Below are 21377 nucleotides of genomic sequence, written 5' to 3' on the forward strand. Positions count from 1 at the left end.
TTTTATAGATATGTATACAATTATGTTCTAACCCCCTTCCTTTGACCTGAAAATATCTAGTTTTTTTTTATTTCAACAGAATTTTCAGGTCTTTTTTTTCATTTGTCAGTGATATACATCAGAATCTTTAATCGTTCTGTACCAAAACAAAAACTGAGCTTGTAAACTGCATGTAGCTCCGAAATTAATTTATTTCGGGATCTATTCTTAAGAATTATCAAAATTATTATTTTGCACACTTGCATATCAAACATAAAAATGTCCATCATGTAAACATTTGACAAATGTAATACAATTGTTCTTCTATTCACATTGATCCGTAGGCAAAATATGTTTATAAAATTTATTTATATACAAAGTATTACAATCTCTATATTGAAAGTGCAACCATGATAGAAATGTAATTTTTAATAATACTGTCTGCGGGAATGTCATATGCAAGAAACTCTTAATGAACATAATTAAGTGTATAATGATCAAATGTTACAACTTTGTGTAAATCCAGTTGAATTAGGTCGACCGCCTTAAAGAGAGATTCAAACGAAACTTGATACACCTGATGATCCTGAAGTGTAAATGTGCGTGACTTTCGGGGTTGGTCCAACAATTGCTAATTATGCCTCCTAAAACTTAGTCCAAATGAGTACATTTTGGCATTATTGTATATGGGAATTAAAACTAATTACATATTTAAAGGGATTTTAAGGCACTTCAAACAACTGATCACCATGAAGTGTAGACATGCATGACAGTTCATTTTAGCGTCGGTGAAAGCGTTGCAGACTTGTGCCCATTTGAACAAAAATGTACTTATGCATTACTTGTACACTAGCAAATAAAAATAAATGAAACTCGCTTAGTCTATGGTGAGCTGAATTGGAAAGACGCCTATGAAGCATCTTGTAAATTCACATGCATTTGAGTTAGCAGAAATTGTGAACAAGAGAAATATGATGTCAACCCAGAGTTCAGATTATCTACCAACATACTCAAGTTCATAGATGTGTTTTGTTTCACACAAAAATATAGACCATACATGGCAAAATGGAAATTTTAAAGATATACAGGAAAATGATTGTTGGAAAATCTAATATCTTTTACAAGTTATTTGCTGTTTTAGGGGTGTTACCTCATGATGTTACATGGCTAACAATAAGAATATTTTACTGTAGCGGAATTTTATCCAAGGAAATGCAAATGAGGAATATTAAAATGAATGTTCCATGACGTAATCATCGATGTCCTGATAATGTCGCCAAATTTAAGAGTTAAATATAGTAAAATTGCCACTCTTTCCTATTAATATTCATGAATTGAATGTTGCTGATTTAAAGTAGGCGTATCTATGAATTCCCATTAATTTTGAACCACTTCGTGATTAAGTGACTCATTTTTTCCGGTTATGAAATAATATGAAAATATCAAGTTGGTATCTTTTTTGAAAATCCTTCGCTTGTCATTGGTTAGAAAAGATGTTTGAACTATAAGTATTCATAGAATGATTGACTGTATACAGTAAATGACCTCTATTGATGTTTTTGAGACAGTAGGTCAACGGTCAGGATTATGGTGACTTCGAACCGAAATATTGATTCCGATCGATTATATTAGAGCGCTTCGGCCTACAGTTATCACATTTCATAGAATGATTGACTGTGGTCAGTAAATGATCATTGTTGTTTATGGGGTCAATAGATCAAAGATCAAGGTCGCTATGACACTGAGACTAAAAACGGTTTCCGCTCAATAACTAAAGAGCGATTTAGCCAGCAGTCTTCAAACCTAATATGATTACTGCCTCTGGTTCGCAGATGACCCTATTGTTTTGGGGTCAGTAATTCAAGGGTCAGGGCCATTATGATATAATATAATCGTATACTTTTGGAGATCAGTAGGTCAAAAGTCAAGGCCTAAATGAGTGCTCGATAATTGAAGAACGCTTTTGCTTACAGACCACACATTTCATAGGATGATTGCCTGTGGTCAGTATTGACCGTCATTGTTGAATGGGTCAGTAGGTCAAAAGGCAAGGTCAAATAGATTTCGGAACTGAAATTTGAACAGGTTATCATGGGATCATTCGTGTTTAACAAACGGCTCTTTTTCGTTTTATTTTGACCATAATTGAATTATTTTAATTTCACCATGACTAATCAACGAGCAAGCATTCTTTAACTGATTAATCAATGCAGATTATGGTCCGCACTTTTCGCTATTCAGTCAGTAAATTTGCAGTGAACACCCCTTGGAATGATAAATGGTACTACCAAAATTGAATAATGGATCAGTCCATTTTAGAAATTTAGCAGGGTAAAGGTTAAGTGCTCATAACTGTCATGCACAAATATGTATATACACTGCTGTTGATACTGTCATTTCAGGGACTGTGTTCTTTGAACGTGGTTTTCCTCGTGGATTATTTTTGTTCTTTAATGACTTTGCTGTCTGAACTTACTCTCATTGCTGTCTACCACTAGGATAACTTTGTGTGAATTACCTTTTTTATTATTTCAAAGGTTTTATCAAAAACATACGTACGTAAAATGGGGAAAGTGCAACTGGTGTTCATGAAACAGTTACGAGTCTTGTGCTCGGCACCTTTTCTCTTTGTAATACGTCATGACGTACACGGTTAAAATTTACATAAGTTTCAAAATTAAGTTTTAGACAAATTAAAACAAAAATAAGAATGAAAAGAGAAATAATCCGAAAAGTGCATGAGAGAGTTATGGTTCTTGTGCCAGTATCACCTATCGATAGTTCAAGCTTTCACTGACTCCATAATTCCATTATGCTGCGGGCAAATACCGTTTGACGGATGGATGAAGAGGGATTTGTCTTACCTCTATGCCGGCAAAATTATGATTACATCGAAGGGCATATATTATTGTTGCAAAAGAAACATGTTTTGTCCCATGGATTCCATCAGTCTGAGATCAGTTAAAATTAAGCATCAATAAATCATGTAAAATATTTGGCATATTAATGTGATGTATGTACCACTCATCTAAGCAAAATGTTTCTTCTGAAAACACAATACATGCGCTTCAGCGTTATCCTTATTTAGCCGACATAGGTGTATGCAAACAGTTACGAACATTAAAATATTGAGGTAGACTATTAATCTAGAGAAGAATAAAAATTACATTACATGAACTCAAGTAGTGGATTACAAGACAATGGATATTGTATCCACATTATAAAAGCAAGCTGAAAAACAACAAACGGAAAAGAGGATATGAAAGGTCTTTATTAACATTGTCAAAATTAGCAAGAAAGATATCCTGATTATACATAATACACAGTGCAATATAAGTTCAGTTCATAACTAAGCACTTAAACGAATTCTTTAAACAGGAAATGTTATCTTTAAGAAGATCATTTGAAGGCACAGAACACAGTCACCCAAAGCTATCCCCCAAATCTAGAATGAAAAATAGTAACGGACTCGGTTGGGGATGAGTCTATTTATGAAAGGTAAGAAAATATGGTCCGTTGGTCTAGTGGTAATACACTTTTCTGTCAGTCCAGAGGTCCAAGGTTTGAAACTAATCTGAGGGTCTCCCATCCAATTTAGAGGCCAGTACTGGTTCTTCCCACGGAAAAGGGCTTTGCATGTACCTTTGCTACACACCAGGAACGTCAAAGAACCAAGCTGGTTTATTTTAAAGCAAGCCAGGCTAAGTTAACCGAACATGCATCTCTCTCTCTCTCTCTCTCTCTCTCTCGCTCTCTCTCTTACATGTCTACAATGAAAAGAGTGCTATATAAATCTAGAATAATATATTAATATAAAAAAGTCATATATGTGCAACAACTCTCGTGCACGTGCTAAACTACTTTGAAATTCTCTCTCTTCTTACGTGTCTGCAATGAAAAGAGTGCTATATAAATCTGGAATAATATAATATAAAAAAATAAAAAGTCATATAATATTTAATATATGTGCAACAACCCTCACGCATGTGCTAAACTAGTTGGATTTCAAAGACTCTGTTTGTTTTATACTTTCTGCGTGTCATCCCTGATAAATGTAGGAAGGGTTAAGTCTTCCTCATGTTTGTCACATTATATTTGTATGCGTAGTATACTAATACGAAAGCAATATGTATGAAATATATATTCACATATGGGCATAAATATTAATAAAGTCAAATATTAAAAAGAAATTATTATTGTTTCAGTTTAAAGATTAGTTGTCATTTTTTAACTGTCTTTGACAAGATATGATACATAATTAAGAATAAGAGATTAATGGTTAATCCAAACATAACACGATAAAAGGTTTCATTAGACCATCATTTGAGCCGCACCATGAGAAAAACCAACATAGTGCATTTTCGACCAGCATGTGTCCAGACCAGCCTGCGCATCCGCGCAGTCTGGTCAGGATCCACGCTGTTCGCTTACGATTTCTATAATTGTAAAGGGCATTGAAAGCAAACAGCACGGATCCTGGATCCATGCTGGTCGCAAACGCACAATGTTGGTCTTCTCATGATGCGGCTCATTTAATGTTTAACTTTAGAATGATACTGTACTGAATATATCTATTATTCAAAATTCAGATTTGATCTCATCTGGTAAATATATATCTTCTTTGACGATGAAAATGAATGTCACTATGGGAAACGTTGGTTTTTGAGTTTTTTTCTTGTGCATCAATACTTGATATTTTGATATCGATACTATTCCTGCCATTTACTAAAGTCAATTTTCCCTTCAATATCGGAACACCTTTTCCTGTAAAAAAAAAGCAACATAATTATTTTAACGTTATCATTTAACATCAAAATAGTTTCCACGTATTGATCTCTCTTTCACTGTTTGGAAAATTTGAAAGAACAGAGCACTGAAACTACGTAGGTTAAATGCCGACAGTTTAATCAAAATTAAATTTGAGCCGTGCCATGAGAAAACCAACATAGTGGGTTTGCGACCAGCATGGATCCAGACCAGCCTGCGCATCCGCGCAGTCTGGTCAGGATCCATGCTGTTCGCTAACAGTTTCTCCAATTCCAATAGGCTTTAAAAGCGAACAGCATGGAGCCTGACCAGACTGCGCGGATGCGCAGGCTGGTCTGGATCCATGCTGGTCGCAAACCCACTATGTTGGTTTTCTCATGGCACGGCTCATTTATAGGAAAATCTCATAGAATGCTTCTAAGCAAAATGGATTCAAACTTGGTTAGATTGAGGCTGCCCATTAGCGTGTGATACTGATACTCATTTAGACACAAGTTTCTATTTTCAACTTTGTAAGTATACTTGAGCTCAGAAATTTTGTACAGGTACAATGTGTAGTCCTTAACTTGTAAATGTAGTCATCATGAGTTAAATTTATACTCCTTAACTTGAAAATTCATTCATAATGAATTAAAATTTATAGTCGGGTACTTGTAAATATATTTATCGTGAATTAAATGTATACTCCTTTACTTGTAAATTAAATGTATAGACCTTTATTTGTAATATATTCATCGTGAGTTACATGTACAGTTATTTACTTGTAAATTTATTCATCATGAATTAAATGTATAGTCATTTACTTGTAAATATATTCATTAGGAAAAAAACAAACAAAACAAGGAAGATTAAAATTATACCAATCTGAGTTCGTGCGAAAGACATTCTCTCTCATCAAAGTAATATCCTCCAGAGTGTCACAAAGAACTCTTGCCAGAGTAATCTTCTTTATTTCTTCTAATTGATCTGATAAGAAGAAAAAAATATATTCGCTTAAGTATTCGTTTACTGTAAAATCATTTAATTTCGTGGGCATGAAATTTCGTGGTTTTGGTCAAAACGGCAATTTCGTGGGGATATGAATTCGTGGATTTCAACTTTTGAACATAAAATGAAAGGGAATTTTACTTGTTCGTTGGGATTAAATTTCGTAGATTGACTCAACCACGAAATCCACGAAAATTAGTCCCCCCACGAATATTAATGATTTCACAGTATCTATTTTGTATCTATACTGTTGAACATTAAGGTTATATAACGTCTTTTATAACTTCACGAAAATTAGAGTTTGTAAAAAAGATTTTATTTGTCTTATGAAAATATTTTTTGTTCAAATGCAAAGATTGAACCTCGCGTTAGAAGACAGTAAAATTGCGGTGTAAAGTTATGGTCATGTGAAAGTATCTGATGCATGTAATACAGTATATCTCTGATAATAGGTCGTAAATGTAGAGCAAAAATCTGGTTCCTGGTAAGTACGTGCCTTCAGAGAAACTTCCTTCATACCAAAACCTGTCACCGTGTTTGATATTTGCAAAGTGCATGGCCAATAAGCAAGATTGGGTTGCTCCAGAGATGGATCCAGCTAGCTTTTTTTCTGTCATAACACCCGTCCATAGGTCAACATCCTGCACGTCTCTATATAAAATCATTAAACAATGAATAAAATAAAATAATAAAAAAATAAATAAGTGATAATGTTTGTTGATATCAAACACAAAAACAATGTCATACGGAGAGAGGTGAACTATTTTTGAAACTTCATTTAAACGAAAACCTAGATATCCAATGGGCATCTTTCACTAAAATATTTTGTCTTAGATATTTACTTCAAAAGTGTAAAATCCTCATCAAATCTACTTAACTTTACTTTATATATAAATTCAGTTTGCATATAGAGCTACATTCATAATTAAATGTCATGCAATAGCAGTTGATTAAAAACAGTCAAATTTGTAGAAGTAATACACATTTATACTGTAACAGAAAAAGTGGAAACTCCACAAGTCGCACAACACGACAAAAACGAAAATGTTACAGGTTCGTTTTGATTGAGCCTGTTCATGGATGGTAGTGGAAATGCATGCTACCGGACACGCCCTCTAGCCCCGGGTTGAGTAGAACTTAATATTTACACATCCTACAAGTATAAAAATCAATGTAGAAACATCCGCAGCTGTATCTCATCATGGGGAACATTTGCGTGCAGTACTAAGATAATCAATCAATGCACATACAAGTTATGGAGCGGAAACAATTTTACTTGACGTTGAATAGTGCCCTTGACCTTTGACCGACAACCAGGGGTCATGTACGCGACACCTATTCTTATCATGGGGAACGTTTCTGTGTAGCAATAAGAAAATCCTTCAATGCAATTAAAAGTTATGGAGCAGAAACAAATTTTACTTGACCTTAAACAGTGGCGTTGACCTTTAACCGACAAACACAGACCATTTGTTGACACATTGTCTCATCTTGGGGAGCGTTTGCGTGTAGCACTAAGATATTTCATCAATGCATATAAAAGTTATGGAGCGGAAACAATTTTTACTTGACATTTAGTAGTGACCTTGACCTTTGATGTACAAGCATAAGTCGCATACGTGCATTATCTACATATTGCCCTTTATTCACATATCAAGTTTTATGAACCTAGCTTGAATACTTTTTGAGAAATTGCAGGATCCGGATGTGCGGACGGACAGAAGGACGTCCGGACAGATGGAGGACATTCCTACAGTCCTCTCCAGTGTTCCACCCGTAGGGGAATAAATAAAAACATTTAAGTGAAATGAGATTTTGAACCTAACTGTACTCAGTTTCACCTAATAAAATTGATCTTCTTCTCTTTATCTAGCAGACAAACTTTAATAAAATTTAATAAAATAAAAGACATTTTTACCAGGATCAGAAAATGAACATAGTAAAATTATGGAAAATTACTACATTAAATTTTATTATTTTCCAAACTACACCCTGTAAATTCTGAAATGGCATTATCTCAAGTAATTTTGATATTGATATGATTAAAGCTTAAATTCATACAATGTGCGGGCCTACTCTGGTTTTGTAACACTAAAAGGACAAAGGCTATATTTCAAAAAAGCAGCTTTCCATATACAAGCTTCATTTTACATACGCGTAAACTTCTTTCATCTTATCAATATCCTCTTGATCGGTAGTATTTGTAAGGTCGTTCCAAGTGGTAGCAATACCAAGACCACATAAAGCACGGTATGCTGTGTAGCTCGGCGTTCCCCAGTCTCTTCCGCGCATTATGTTCAATGCCACAAGATCGAATGAATTGCCATTTTTATCCAAGAACAGCAAATCGCGAGCAGCAGCGTTCATAAACCTACAATATGTATTTAAACATGTATAATGAGATTACCTTTGTGACTCGCTTCTCATTCCAATAGTAGAAGATCACTTTTTCTATAGCGTGTTCAATTTAATGATGTACATGTACGATAAAAATATTTCTACAATTAAGATTTTTCCCCATACTTTGTCAGCTTGAAGAGCATAAGTTCATAAGACAAATAAGTGCAGAAAAAGCACAGGGCATCGCAGTATGGCATTTTCTTCACCCGCTGTTTAAGAATTTCTGAAATTAGGTAAAACTGAAAAAATAGTGGTACTTTATAAACATATAATATTCACTTAACTTTATAGGGATTTCACGGAATTTTATCCATTTGGTGTTATTTACCGTTCAATATTCGTTAGGCTTGCGAATTGAATCTTTATAACATTTTATAGCAAATATCAATGCAAATTACGGTGAAATTATCACTTCATATTCGTTAATGATAATGCCTTTGCCCGAAAATTCGTCACCTATGGATGTCACAGACAAGTAAAAAATAAAATTTACATGTTTCTAATTCTTTGTCTGTTCTGCCTTTTGACCTAAATCTACTTTTTCTTGTCCAAACCAATCTCTTTACCTATTGACATATGGACATTGGCTTTGGATCATACCAAGAGTGACCTCGTTGATACCGTCGTAATTATCACGGGTTACAAAAGAAGGCTTTTGAAACACAGATTCTTGGTTGAATTGCTCAAATGTCTCAACACCATCTCCTTTCAATCTTCCAAGATTAAGCTTGTGTGGCATCAAATTATGGTACCTGCAGACCATAAGAAAACAAAACCTTGTGTGAATCTACAAATGTAGGTAAATATGAATCGTAGTAGTCCTTGTAAATATCAATTTAATTCTCGATGCAAGCAATGCATTTAAGGAACTACGCTCGTTCAGTTTTACTGAATGATTTAATTAACAATGTTTACCTTACCTTCTTACCACAGAATATAGCACAATCAAGAAACGCATTAATTTAAAAGACAAATTTTATTAGTTTTTTGATGGGGACATATTTTAGATCACAAACTTTAATGATACTAGTAGCTGAAATCGCCAAGCACCAGGCTTACTTCAGTCACGAATGAGCAACGAAATAGAGCCACAGGTCCCCCGTAAACTATCTGGGTGGCTTCGTCACATGACGACTCGAGTAAGGGGTGGGAGATGGGGCCCCATTCAGGATTGCTGACTTCGAATCATTTGCTCCTCACCGATGTGGGTTCAAACCTCGCCTGGGGGTGTAAAATATTTCATGCGAGGAATCCATCCAGCTTTCTTACGGAAAGTCGACGGTTCTGTCCAAGAGTGTCCATAATGTCTGGATGAGTATCTGGGGTCTTCATCGACAATCAAAAACTAAAAAGTTGGAATGTTTCTCATTGCAGAGTTGGTGCAGCCGTTCTGCGCCTGCGCGGAATTATTATCCATTGGAGCGCACGGCAAAATTACTCATTTTTTTGCATGTCCGCACGCATTTAGAGTATCAAATGCATAATATACTGACTAGAGGTTAGGGTTAGTATCACCATGGTTACAAAATATATACTTTTATGATATTTTCTTTCAAATTTAGTTAATCCGGTATATACCGGAGTCTGTAATATATCACAGGTGCACCAACTCTGTATTTAATAGTCACAGCCAAAAAGTTGCCTTATGATATTCAGTCTGCCGGTGCGACTCTCTTTTCAACAAAACAGGGAGGCTTGAAACAAGTAAATAAGATACAGACAATAGACTAAATACGAATATCAGTAAAATGTATGAAAAAGTTATTCAAATGAAATAAAAGGCGTTTACCTATAAACCATCGAAAATGCTGCTGTCATTGATGCATCGACTGAATCTTTATAGTCGTACTCTTTTGTTACTCCATGCTGGTCCAGCACAGAGTCCTGAATAAGCACTGGTAACATATGTCTACAAATCAAAGACACGTCTGTAAAAAAGCAGGCACAGTTCTTTTTCCATTTTACTCTTTTAAAAACACGCACAATACAAGTGCTATTCAGTGAACTAAAAAGCCCAACGAGATTTCTTCTTACAGATTTTATTTTCTAAATTTGATATTAAACTTATGTTTTTCTTAGTAATGATTCATATAACTGACAGGTTTATCAAGTTAGCAGAAATGTAAGCATAAGGTTCAATGAAGTTGTTAAAGGCTTATTTTTGCCGTTCTCCGCAAAACCTTGGAATTCCTATCAAAAATATTTTAAAACAGTAATTAAAAACTAAATCTGGATTACAATAGGGACACCTACGTGTAAACAATGTGCTGTATCTCTCCTCCTACAATCTTTCTCGTTTCCTGATAGAGTCTCTCGTCACTCCATCCACTGTTGACTTTCCGAAGTTCTTTGGCAATACGATTATGCTCACGTGCAAAAACCGTATGATATGTGAGGAGTCCTGGGTGTACATTTGCCCTTGTGTCACCTAATCAATGGTGATAATATGTAATAAATTATGTTGTTTGGACATTTCAACAAAGTCGAGCCAATATTTTGTTAAAACACTCAATGACGCCACGAAAGATGGCTCCATGCATGCCGAAGATATAAAAGATCTGGCATGACCTTTATATCCGAGGCATTTAGCGCCAAGGAAATGCTATTGAGATAAACACTTCTGGTAATTAAAAAATGCTAGTTCTGGTTATGGTTCAAATGAATAAAAAAGAAAGTTTTATCTGGCTCTGACATAAGAAATGACAACCGTCAATAAATTGTATAAATCAGGGGCAATAACTCCTCTTTTAGGAAAAATATTGTTGGATTTGCATTATTATAATACTTTAAAATGATAAACTGAATTTTAGAAGTACTGGATTAATGTTAAGTTTTAGAAGCGGGAAGCGTTATTTTCCACACAATATATGCACAATTTTGTTTGATATAATCATAATCTACCTGTTAGGGGTGTTCACTGAAAATTTACTGACTGAATAGAGAACAGTGCGGACCGTGATCAGTCTGCACGGATGTACACTGGTCGCAAAGGCAGAATCACTTGCCGGCAGCAGGCTAAAGATTAAGTGACTTACTGCATGCAATTTTATGTAGCGTTTTGTTCTTATAAAAGATAATGGCTGTATCTTGACATTGCCTTTATTTAATACCCATTTTCATTCCTAACCTACACCAGTTTATAATGATGCACAACGTTTTACAATTTCTTTTGAAGTACTTTATTTCTTATCTTCTATCGTTTGATAGAAGATAACATATTACTGTCTCCACCTTAAAATATCAAGAAAACAAGTGTTTCTCAAACAGGCATTGTTTAGCATTTGCACAAAATTGTTTACCGATCTAGATTTAATTTAACTAGGATATCACATAAACACCTTGTCTAAATTTAGTTGTAAACATGTTTTTCTCAACTACAGATTTTCTTTGAAACGAAGAAAAATAAATCAGTAAATTTCATCAAACATTAGAGTGAAAGAAAAACGAAGGATTGTTAACTTTTGTCTATTGAGTATTGACTTCAAATTTACTTATAACTAATAGACTGATTCAAAAAGTTATTTTCATCACAGTAAATTATATTATAACTCTTTCCAAATCTTATACAGAGTTAATATTAACCATGAGTTTTCAATTTAATTACGATTGTCATTTCTAATTCCGTAGCCAATTGCAACTTTCATTCTTATTTATTTGAAATATAAACAAACTAACACTGTTACAATTTCACATTATGTTCATATTAAGGTAATATATGGATCATAATGCAAGCTAAAGAAATGTTCGTCTATTGGCTATACGTAAACAAACATATTTTTTTTTTGTACATAGAGTGCCATATCTGGCAAGAAACTATACACTATATTCGAGTAGAGCTATGCAACATAGACATTAAAGTTACCACAACACTATTCCGTGTACGCTTTTGTAATTACAAATATTGAGAGGTTGTATAATTGTGAAAAATCGTAAAACATGCACTATTCTTGGCCATTTTTAGGCATTATTTTTACGATTAACACATACAATAGAAATAAAAGGGCAATGCTATTAAGAAAATGTTATTTTCTATACAATAAAACAATTCTAACGATAGAAGTTTATAAGATTTGATCTTGAAAGGCTTCTTGTAAATGAACGGAAATTTGCAAAATTATGGCGGCCATATTGAAAATTTGGTGATTCCACCCGCATTTGCAACTAAGAAATGATTAGGAAAACTTCATATATTGGCCGTCAAGTGAAATAAAACGTTTGCTTTGGCTCATATCTGGACTATACCATAAACTCAACAATGAAACCAGAGTATCGATATATTGTACTTCCTTCGATTTTTTGTGGCAGTACCAGAACATTTTGGTTTTAAATGGTTCTTTGATTAACCCTTAGCCTGCTGGCGGCAAGTGATTCAGCCTTTGCGACCAGTGCAGACCACGATCAGCCTGCACATCCGTGCAGTCTGATCATGGTCTGCACTGTTCGCTGTTCAGTCAGTAAATTTTCAACGAACACCCCTTTTAACAGCTAATGGTTCTGTCCAAATTGAAACAAGTTCATTATAGAAATTTAGCAGGGTAAGGGTTAAGGACATTAATTGTGTTGTATCTTAATTTGGGTATATATTCTTCTTATAAGATGTATGTTAGAATACGATTGACCAATGCAAATGTAAATGTTGATTTACTCATTACCTGCTTCATAGCATGTGCTTACGTCTGTGGCGTTGCACGGAAGAGAAGTAGCCCGTTCGGAGATTGGCAAAAAATCTTCTGTACTCATTTTAAGAAGCCCTGAAATTTTGAATACATTTTGATGAATTTACTTTGTGTTTACTTCTGTTTTTGTTTGGAATTCATTCTCATAGTCCAAGATTAAAACTATTCCAATGTGTGCCGCTTACATCAACTAGTAATGTAATGAGGAAACACTTGAAATGTCCATTTAAGCATATGGCATAAGTTCTAATGATATGATATTAAAAGTATTGAAATATTGAAAAGTTGATCATTTGACATATCTGCTTTAATTTTGCGAGGCAGATCATCGGGTCGTTTTGCTAAACCTTTTCCCTAAAACCCAAGGGTATTGGTCCTCATCTGCAAATCATGCAATATAAAATAATACCAGAATTACATACAAATGTACAGACATCGTAGAATGACAGAAAGAAAATGTAATGTAGGTTAAAAACATTTCTTTTTCCAAACAAAGGGTAGAGCAATATAAGTTAAAAATTACTATGAGTACTACAAAGGAGGGTACAAACAATATAGGTAATTATGAATGATACTGTTAGGATGGTATCATCAATGCAGGTTAGAATGACTGTTGTTGTTACAGAAGTACGGTACTAGCAAAAAAAAGTTAGAATGACCAAAGAGCTATAAAAATAAATTATTTATAATGTATTTTTAGTTCTTTGGAATGACTTATTGTTCCGAAAGGGTCTTGCCATCGATACAGATTAGAATGAATGTTATTGTAACAAAAGGATAGTATAGTAGTCGCAACTTGACCGCGATGGTTGACCTTAGGCTGATTGTTCATATCGATTATTGCATTATAGTAATCATCAAGGGTGCATGCTTAGGGTAGCCATGTATATTTATATTGAATAAGTTTGCATACATTGCAGTATCAAAGTATATATACTTACATCTGATCAGTTAAAACTTTCAAATACACTAATTTATATTTACATAAATTTATATTTCCTTTTTTTTCGTGCAGCTCCTGTTATCGTACACTCCTTTTCAATAATAGGTTGTGCCTCATTATGTATTATAATACAAAGGTCAACCATCGGGGTCAAGTTGCGTCCACTATACCGACATTATAGATTAGAATGACTGTTATTGTTACAAAAAAAAGTGCCAACAATATAGGTTAGAATGAATGTTATTGTTACAAAAGGATGGTTCCAGCAATATAGGTTAGAATGAATGCTTTTGTTACAAGAGGATGGTCCCATCAATAAAGGTTTGAATGACTGTAATTGTTACAAAGGTCTGATGTCATCAATATAGGTTAGAATGAATTATAGTACAAAAGAATGATTGTTAAAAAAGAATTGTACCGTCAATATCGGTTAGAATGAAAGTTATTGTTACAAAAGAATGGTACTGTCAATATATGACTGTTATTGTTAAAATAGTATTGTACCTGCAATATAGGTTGGAATGAATGTTATTGTTACAAAAGGATGGTACCTTCAATATAGGTTAGAATGACTGTTATTGTTACAAAAGGATGGCACCGTCAATATAGGTTAGAATGAATGTTATTGTTACAACAGGATGGTACCTTCAATATAGGTTAGAATGACTGTTATTGTTACAAGAGGATGGTACCGTCAATATAGGTTAGAATGACTGTTATTGTTACAAAAGGATGGTACCGTCAATATAGGTTAGAATGACTGTTATTGTTACAAAAGGATGGTACCGTCAATATAGGTTAGAATGACTGTTATTGTTACAAAAGGATGGTACCGTCAATATAGGTTAGAATGACTGTTATGTTACAAGAGGATGGTACCGTCAATATAGGTTAGAATGACTGTTATGTTACAAGAGGATGGTCCCATCAATAAAGGTTAGAATGACTGTTATTGTTATAAAAGACTGATGCCATCAATATAGGTTAGAATGACTGTTATTGTTACAAAAGGATGGTACCGTCAATATAGGTTAGAATGACTGTTATTGTTACAAAAGGATGGTACCTTCAATATAGGTTAGAATGACTGTTATGTTACAAGAGGATGGTCCCATCAATAAAGGTTAGAATGACTGTTATTGTTATAAAAGACTGATGCCATCAATATAGGTTAGAATGACTGTTATTGTTACTAAAGGATGGCACCATCAATATAGTTTAGAATGACTGTTATAGTACAAAAGAATGATGCCATCAATATCGATTAGAATAACCGTTGTTGTTCGAAAGGAAAGCTACCAGCAATATATGGTAGAATAACTGTTATTGTTACAAAATAATGGTACCAGCTTTTTTGGTTCTGAGAGTATCCTCTTCCTCTTCGCTGGACCCATAAACCATACTGGCATCCAAATACGATGTTATTTCATTGATCTGGTTGCGGACATCTAAAATTATAAGTTTATATTTGTATTATGTCAACACTAAACTTGAAATGATGTGGCTTTAATTAGTTGTGCAATGTTCTCGTTATAGAATTATATTAATTAGCAAATTTTACATTTAAAGCGGGTCAACAAAATTAAATTTATAGAAATAGTAACTAGATTTAAAAGCAGACTCGGATGCCACTCCAGTTTTTATCAATATACATGAACTTAAAAGCTATTAACACACTAGCGGTCGTATTGATCCCTATAAGTAAAGTATCTTAGGGCTAGTGTCCAGTTGTGGTGGAGTATGTCCCATATTTGCTCATCTAGACATTTGTTCAGTTATGTATGGGTGCTTTGAGGTATTACTACCGTAAGCCGTCTGGTCTACGTCCACGCTTGACTGAATCTGACAACTTGCAAGCATCTTTCCATAATTCATCTATCGTCATTTGACTAACTATAATCATAAGGTCGTAAGTCAACAATTACCATATGATTTATCAGGCAATTTCCGTTGGACTTCATTTCCTTTGTATGCAATGTCGGGCAGGCAAGCAATCGTTAACCATTTTTTTAACTAGCTGGCGGCTCACCAACCTGTCTCTGTTCAGTAACAAGTCCCGCCTCTGACAGGGCTCGAACCTTCGACCTCCCTATTGCGGGGCATGTGCCTTATTCATTACAGCTCGATTACGTAGTCGTACGGAAATTGTCGAGAGTCATTACGGGTTCATTACGTTAAGGTAGAAATTATTATATACTCACTGTCGTTACAACGGTATACAACGAAGCTACGGCGGCTTTCCATGCAATCATCCTTGTCAAATTGATCGTCACTTTCCTCAACTACTATTGGCAAACAAAACTTTCTGAAATATTATATATTATTCTATATCTATTTTATTTACCCAATCGTGAACGTTTTTTTGCAACACGTGGCCGTACAATATATTACCGTATTGGACGCACGTGTACAAAAAAGCCTGTATTTTTTCCATATTTGGACGGTTCAACAGTCCCATGTTATTAAACAAACGATAAAGCCCGAAACGCGTGAAAATGTTCCGAATGTAAATCGGGTGAAGTAGGCGCTCTATGTATAGAGTTTGATTATGCGTCTTGAAATCAGGAAGGCAGAAATACAATACTCAGTGAATCATTTTCAATTTAAACTAAAATAAAAAACATATAGAATAAAAAGGTTATTTAACATTGTACTGTACAATACGAGATATATTTGGACTCGTACCCAGCTGGGAAACAATATGGTTTTCTCAGCTGGGTACGAGTCCAAATATATCTCCGTATTGTACAGAACAATGTGAAATAATCTAATAGTATAGAATGAAGGTAGTGATATTTTGATTTATACACAATGATTCTAATATCACAGGTTTTGTTTTGCATTTATTGCGATATTCCTATATTTACAACTGACAGATTTAACTCTCTATATATTTTTGCATAAATACATTTTATCGATGCTCTTCAATTTGAGTTTCTAAACATCAGCTTAACTTATTTGCGGCCATATCTGGCATTTTTGTGTCAATCTGCCGCAAAATCCAACTCGCTCGCTAACGATTAACTGTATGGTATGCATGTAAAAAATAGTTTGAATAGGTCTATTAAAGAAATCATACGTTGCCTTTGTCGGGGTTTTGCAACATATCTTCTTTTTGCGAACATGACCTGAAATATATATGGTACATATATAATGCAGAAAATCACATTGAACACGTAAGGCATGTGATAAAGTACGCGGTATCAGATCTTAACGACAAAGCAGCTGTTTAACTTTTATGATCAGATGCTCCATCGAATGCTACACCAATTATACTGAAGGTTATCATTAAACTTACTAAAGATCAAGGTTCACTAGTGCAGGGAATTGTTTTTAGTGTATATTTGAGCCGTGCCATGAGAAAACCAACATAGTGGCTTTGCGACCAGCATGGATCCAGACAAGCCTGCGCATCCGCGCAGTCTGGTCAGGATCCATACTGTTCGCTCTCAAAGCCTATTGCAGTTAAAGAAACCGTTAGCAAACAGTATGGGTCCTGACCAGACTGCGCGGATGCGCAGGCTGGTCTGGATCCATGCTGGTCGCAAAGCCACTATGTTGGTTTTCTCATGGCGCGGCTCATTTCATGTTTAATAATATTCAGGCCACAAACCATTTCAGATTACACAACGTTAATTAACTCTGCAGGGCGCCAATAAAATATATGAGTTCATTCTGAGGCACAGGACGTAACCAATTCGGTACGAGTCTGTTCATGAGAGGTAACGAACAGTGCAACACCTCTCCAACTACCGCCAGCCCAAGCGGAACTCTATCATTCCGAAACATTGACTGGTCTCCAAGATCCCAAATGGACAAGAAAATATAACAACAATACGTTCAAATACGGGGAGACTGTCAAATGGCGCTTAAATACAGCTATTCCTAGATCGCTTACATGATTAAATTTACATCTACGTACAGTTTAACTAAACCGTTTGAACAGATATGAGAAGGGTTAAAGCAAGACTTCTACAAATCAAGTCTAGCGATAGGATTTGGCAAATTTATTTCTTTATTGCAGTGAAATGTATTGAAAAAAACTTCGGTCTCATTTTGTAACTTAATACATAACGTGAATCAGTAATAGTCTGTGTAATTTTCTGGAGAATTTATTTCACAATGGCGTGGGAAGTGAACCCATTGCTTGCAAGCTCGAATCCAGATTCTAACCTTGTGTAGATGGTATATATCATTTGAAAAAGGCTCATATTTCACCGCATATTTTTCAGTTTGGGTTAATTTAGGATGAAAACATGAGATTTAATCTGCCTCGTCATGTTTATTTCATCCCAGATCCGATACTCGAGCCTGTGGTTTGATCAACTTAGCTGCTCATGAGTCATGGGTAAAAATGTTTGACCCTTACCCTGCTACATTTCTATAATGGACTAGTCCATCATTCAGTTTGGGCAGTACCATCTATTATTTGAAGGGGTGTTTACTGAAAAATTACTGACTGAATAGCGAACAGTGCAGACCATGATCAGACTGCACAAATGTGCAGACTGATCTTGGTCTGCACTGGTCGCAAAGGCAGAATCACAGAGAACAGGTTTGTGCTGGTGCAGAAATCCAAGAACACTAGTTATGTACTGAAAAAAAGACGTTAAACCGAAAAACAAAATCATTTTTATACAATCTGACTAAAGTACATCTCCTATTACGCTACGCATAGGATCTGAAAACGACCTATTCATTGCCTTCGTACTGACGGCCCTTTCACTAGCCAATCAGAGCCTAGCTTACAACATCTTGCAAATCTACCTCTAGCATTGACTTTTGATATTTACAATTCTTATGTCGTAATGTATCAGATAGCCGGTTAGCTCAGTCGGTAGGCCACTTGCTTTGTAAGCGAGGGATCCCGGGTTCGAGTCCTGGAATAACTGCATATTTTTCTTACTCTGACAATCGAACAAGTCGCCTGATTGGATAACATAAAAATAGCAATAATGGAAATCCAAAATATACAGAAGACGAATGTGAATGGGTCGTTCTCAGATCTTCGTTTAGAAGATCAAGTACTTTAGTCAGATTGATTTTTATATTCCTGTCAAATATTGTCTTCTTTCTTTGGAGAAAATGATTCCCATTAACAGTTACTAAATAAATACTGTCTTACTGATTTTTTTATAAATAATATGAAAAAGTTAAGACAACTAGCTTATATATCCCATGATCTTCATAACTGTAAAAATGCTTTAAAAACGGCGTTAAATCCAAAATAAACGAACACACAAAATTAAATACAATTTAGAGACATCTGCAGAAGTGTTCATTCGGCGGTGTACATGGATCAGTCAATGATGCACTAGAGTGCAAGGCAAATATGGTGGTACGAAATTAATAATGAGTTAGCCTGACTGGGAGTCACGGATGTGCAGACTTATCATGATCTACACTGGTCGCAAAGGTAGAGTCCATTGTGTCTTGCATGATAAGAGAAAAAGCATTACACAGTGCAATGTTTGCTATTCAATCATGTTTGCTACTGAATCCATCCCCAGCTTTTATTATATTTGACTGGCTTATTATAGTAGGTTGTCCCCCTTGAAAATTATCCAATACTCAATATTGGTTTCCCTATTGACATTACTTTGAGCAATAGATTATATAGGAAATTTATTTGTAATGATTAATTTCTAATATGTCTTTTGGTTTGTGAATATTTTACCAGATATGACAATTTTCTCTTCAATTTAATGTGAAAATATTTATTCTAACTGAACATCTTCTTGCTTCCAATTTTGTTTTAAAAGTATCACCGTCGCTTATATTGAACATATAGGGAAAAACAGTAAACTTTTCAATTTCTTCTACTTTAGAGGCAAATAAATCAGATTTTCCAAAGTATGACAATTTATTATCACATATGTAGGTATTCTTGACTTTATAAACAATACAATAATATAATTTTAAGTGTAATAGGGTAAAGGCTTCTTGCTTCCATTTTACTTCAAAGTGTACCAAGAAATAAAAAAATCTTGTGGATTTCTTAAAGTTCTGATATAACTTAAACCGTGCTAATTTACGGAACTGCATATACCAACAACTGACGTACGATTCAATATAGTTTTTAAAATAATAACGTTCATAATTGTCTAATTAGTAAAAAAAAATATAGAAAAGAATGAAAAGAACAGAATTGAACAGAGCTTTGATTTTTCACCAAACTTTTTATGGAAACAATACGAATCAACATAAATTACATTATTTCCGACTGAAAGCTAAATATCTTTTGAATATTGAAACATTCGACGACAGAAGAAAAACTACTTCAAAGAATAATTTTCTAATGAAATAGTGTAATTTGCAAGTTAGGCGCTCACTGAAAGCTGGTGAGAGTGGGTGTGTGTGGGGGGGGGGGGGGGGGGGGGGGGGGAGAGAATGTGTACATTTATTTAAACAAAAGACACAATATGATTTCTACGATGTGCAAAGACAGGGTGAAATTAACAGACGCGCAATGTCGTGTCTATTTTAGAAATGAAATCCAAGCTTGAAAAAAAAAATGCATGCTTTCCATGAATTTGCACGGTAGGATTATCTCTTTAGTACGACCTACAATTTTTGCCACCGTTTTGTTCGTGGGAAACATGAAAAACAGTCACCTTTTACAGCTAAAGATTTCAGTTTACACGATAAATTTGATTTCCTGATTGAATTGTATTGTATGTACAAACACATATCTGAATGGCATATTTGATTTATATATGTATAATCAAGTAACTTAGACACTATAAATAAGTAGACAGGATGAATCAGAGCTAATTGTTTAAAAAAATGAGTTAGGATCTCTATGATACACATACACCAACGCTGATCAGAAAAAAATCAGAAACTTGATTCATAATTCAATAGATTCTTTCTTTCTTTGATTTATATGGAAAACCTTGGATCAAGACCAGTTAATAAAACATGTGTGTGCGTGTTTTAGTAACATGTATGTTTTTTTTAAAGTTTGTTAAATTGCTCGGGTTTTTCTTTGCCACTGCCTGTCAAATACAGTATTGTTTAGTTTATTAAAACAGGCAAACTTCTAGACATGAAAGTTAAACAAAAGTACCGTTATATGGACAAGAACGATCAGTCAAAATGGGAATACATGTATCTTCACACAAGTTTCGTTTTTCTCGAGGAAAACTAGTATGTATACATGTGTTTGTGGGAAAGCTCGTTAATGAAATAATTTTCGGATTTCAATGTTTCGCGGGATTCAAAGTTTCAAAAGAAAAGAAATTTATTTAAATGTTTTCATTTTCTGTTACATGATAGCACGAATTTCGCAAAATCATAAGCTAACATAATGTTTTTTTACAGAAATGTTTTATATCTTTACATGAATAATACTTCTGTATGAATCTATAAAACAACATGATTTATATAAAAAAAAAACTGACTAACTGTTTTGTTGCTTTCTATGGAGTAACATGCGAGCCTTGTTTCCGTGCATTACCTAGAGCAAAATATTAGATCAATGCAAAATCCATGACAAAGAATTATTGACTTCGGTCATGAATGACACGACTTGAGCTAATGTAAGGGAGGCAATCCAATTTGAAGGGAATTGCTTTAACACAGTCAATAATTAAGGGAGATAATTCTTGCAAGTTCTCGTTAAA

General features: G+C 34.5%; 1 protein-coding gene across 1 annotated transcript in view; it reads right to left on the reverse strand.

The window, feature by feature from the left end:
• Positions 1–3232: 3232 nt before the first annotated feature.
• LOC123547236 (peroxidase mlt-7-like) overlaps positions 3233–21377 on the reverse strand; it is a 34951-nt gene continuing 16806 nt past the window's right edge. The window contains exons 6-16 of the mRNA XM_053551514.1: positions 16832–16880; positions 15954–16057; positions 15099–15200; positions 12786–12884; positions 10387–10561; positions 9923–10042; positions 8700–8885; positions 7889–8104; positions 6230–6384; positions 5607–5712; positions 3233–4743 (exon numbers count right to left, since the gene is read on the reverse strand). Of these exons, the coding sequence (XP_053407489.1) occupies positions 4689–4743; positions 5607–5712; positions 6230–6384; positions 7889–8104; positions 8700–8885; positions 9923–10042; positions 10387–10561; positions 12786–12884; positions 15099–15200; positions 15954–16057; positions 16832–16880 (1367 nt within the window). The 3' untranslated portion in view covers positions 3233–4688. The remainder of the gene's footprint in view (positions 4744–5606; positions 5713–6229; positions 6385–7888; positions 8105–8699; positions 8886–9922; positions 10043–10386; positions 10562–12785; positions 12885–15098; positions 15201–15953; positions 16058–16831; positions 16881–21377) is intronic.

Source organism: Mercenaria mercenaria, chromosome 9 (assembly GCF_021730395.1).
Source record: "Mercenaria mercenaria strain notata chromosome 9, MADL_Memer_1, whole genome shotgun sequence".
Classification (NCBI taxonomy): Eukaryota; Metazoa; Mollusca; class Bivalvia; order Venerida; family Veneridae; genus Mercenaria; species Mercenaria mercenaria.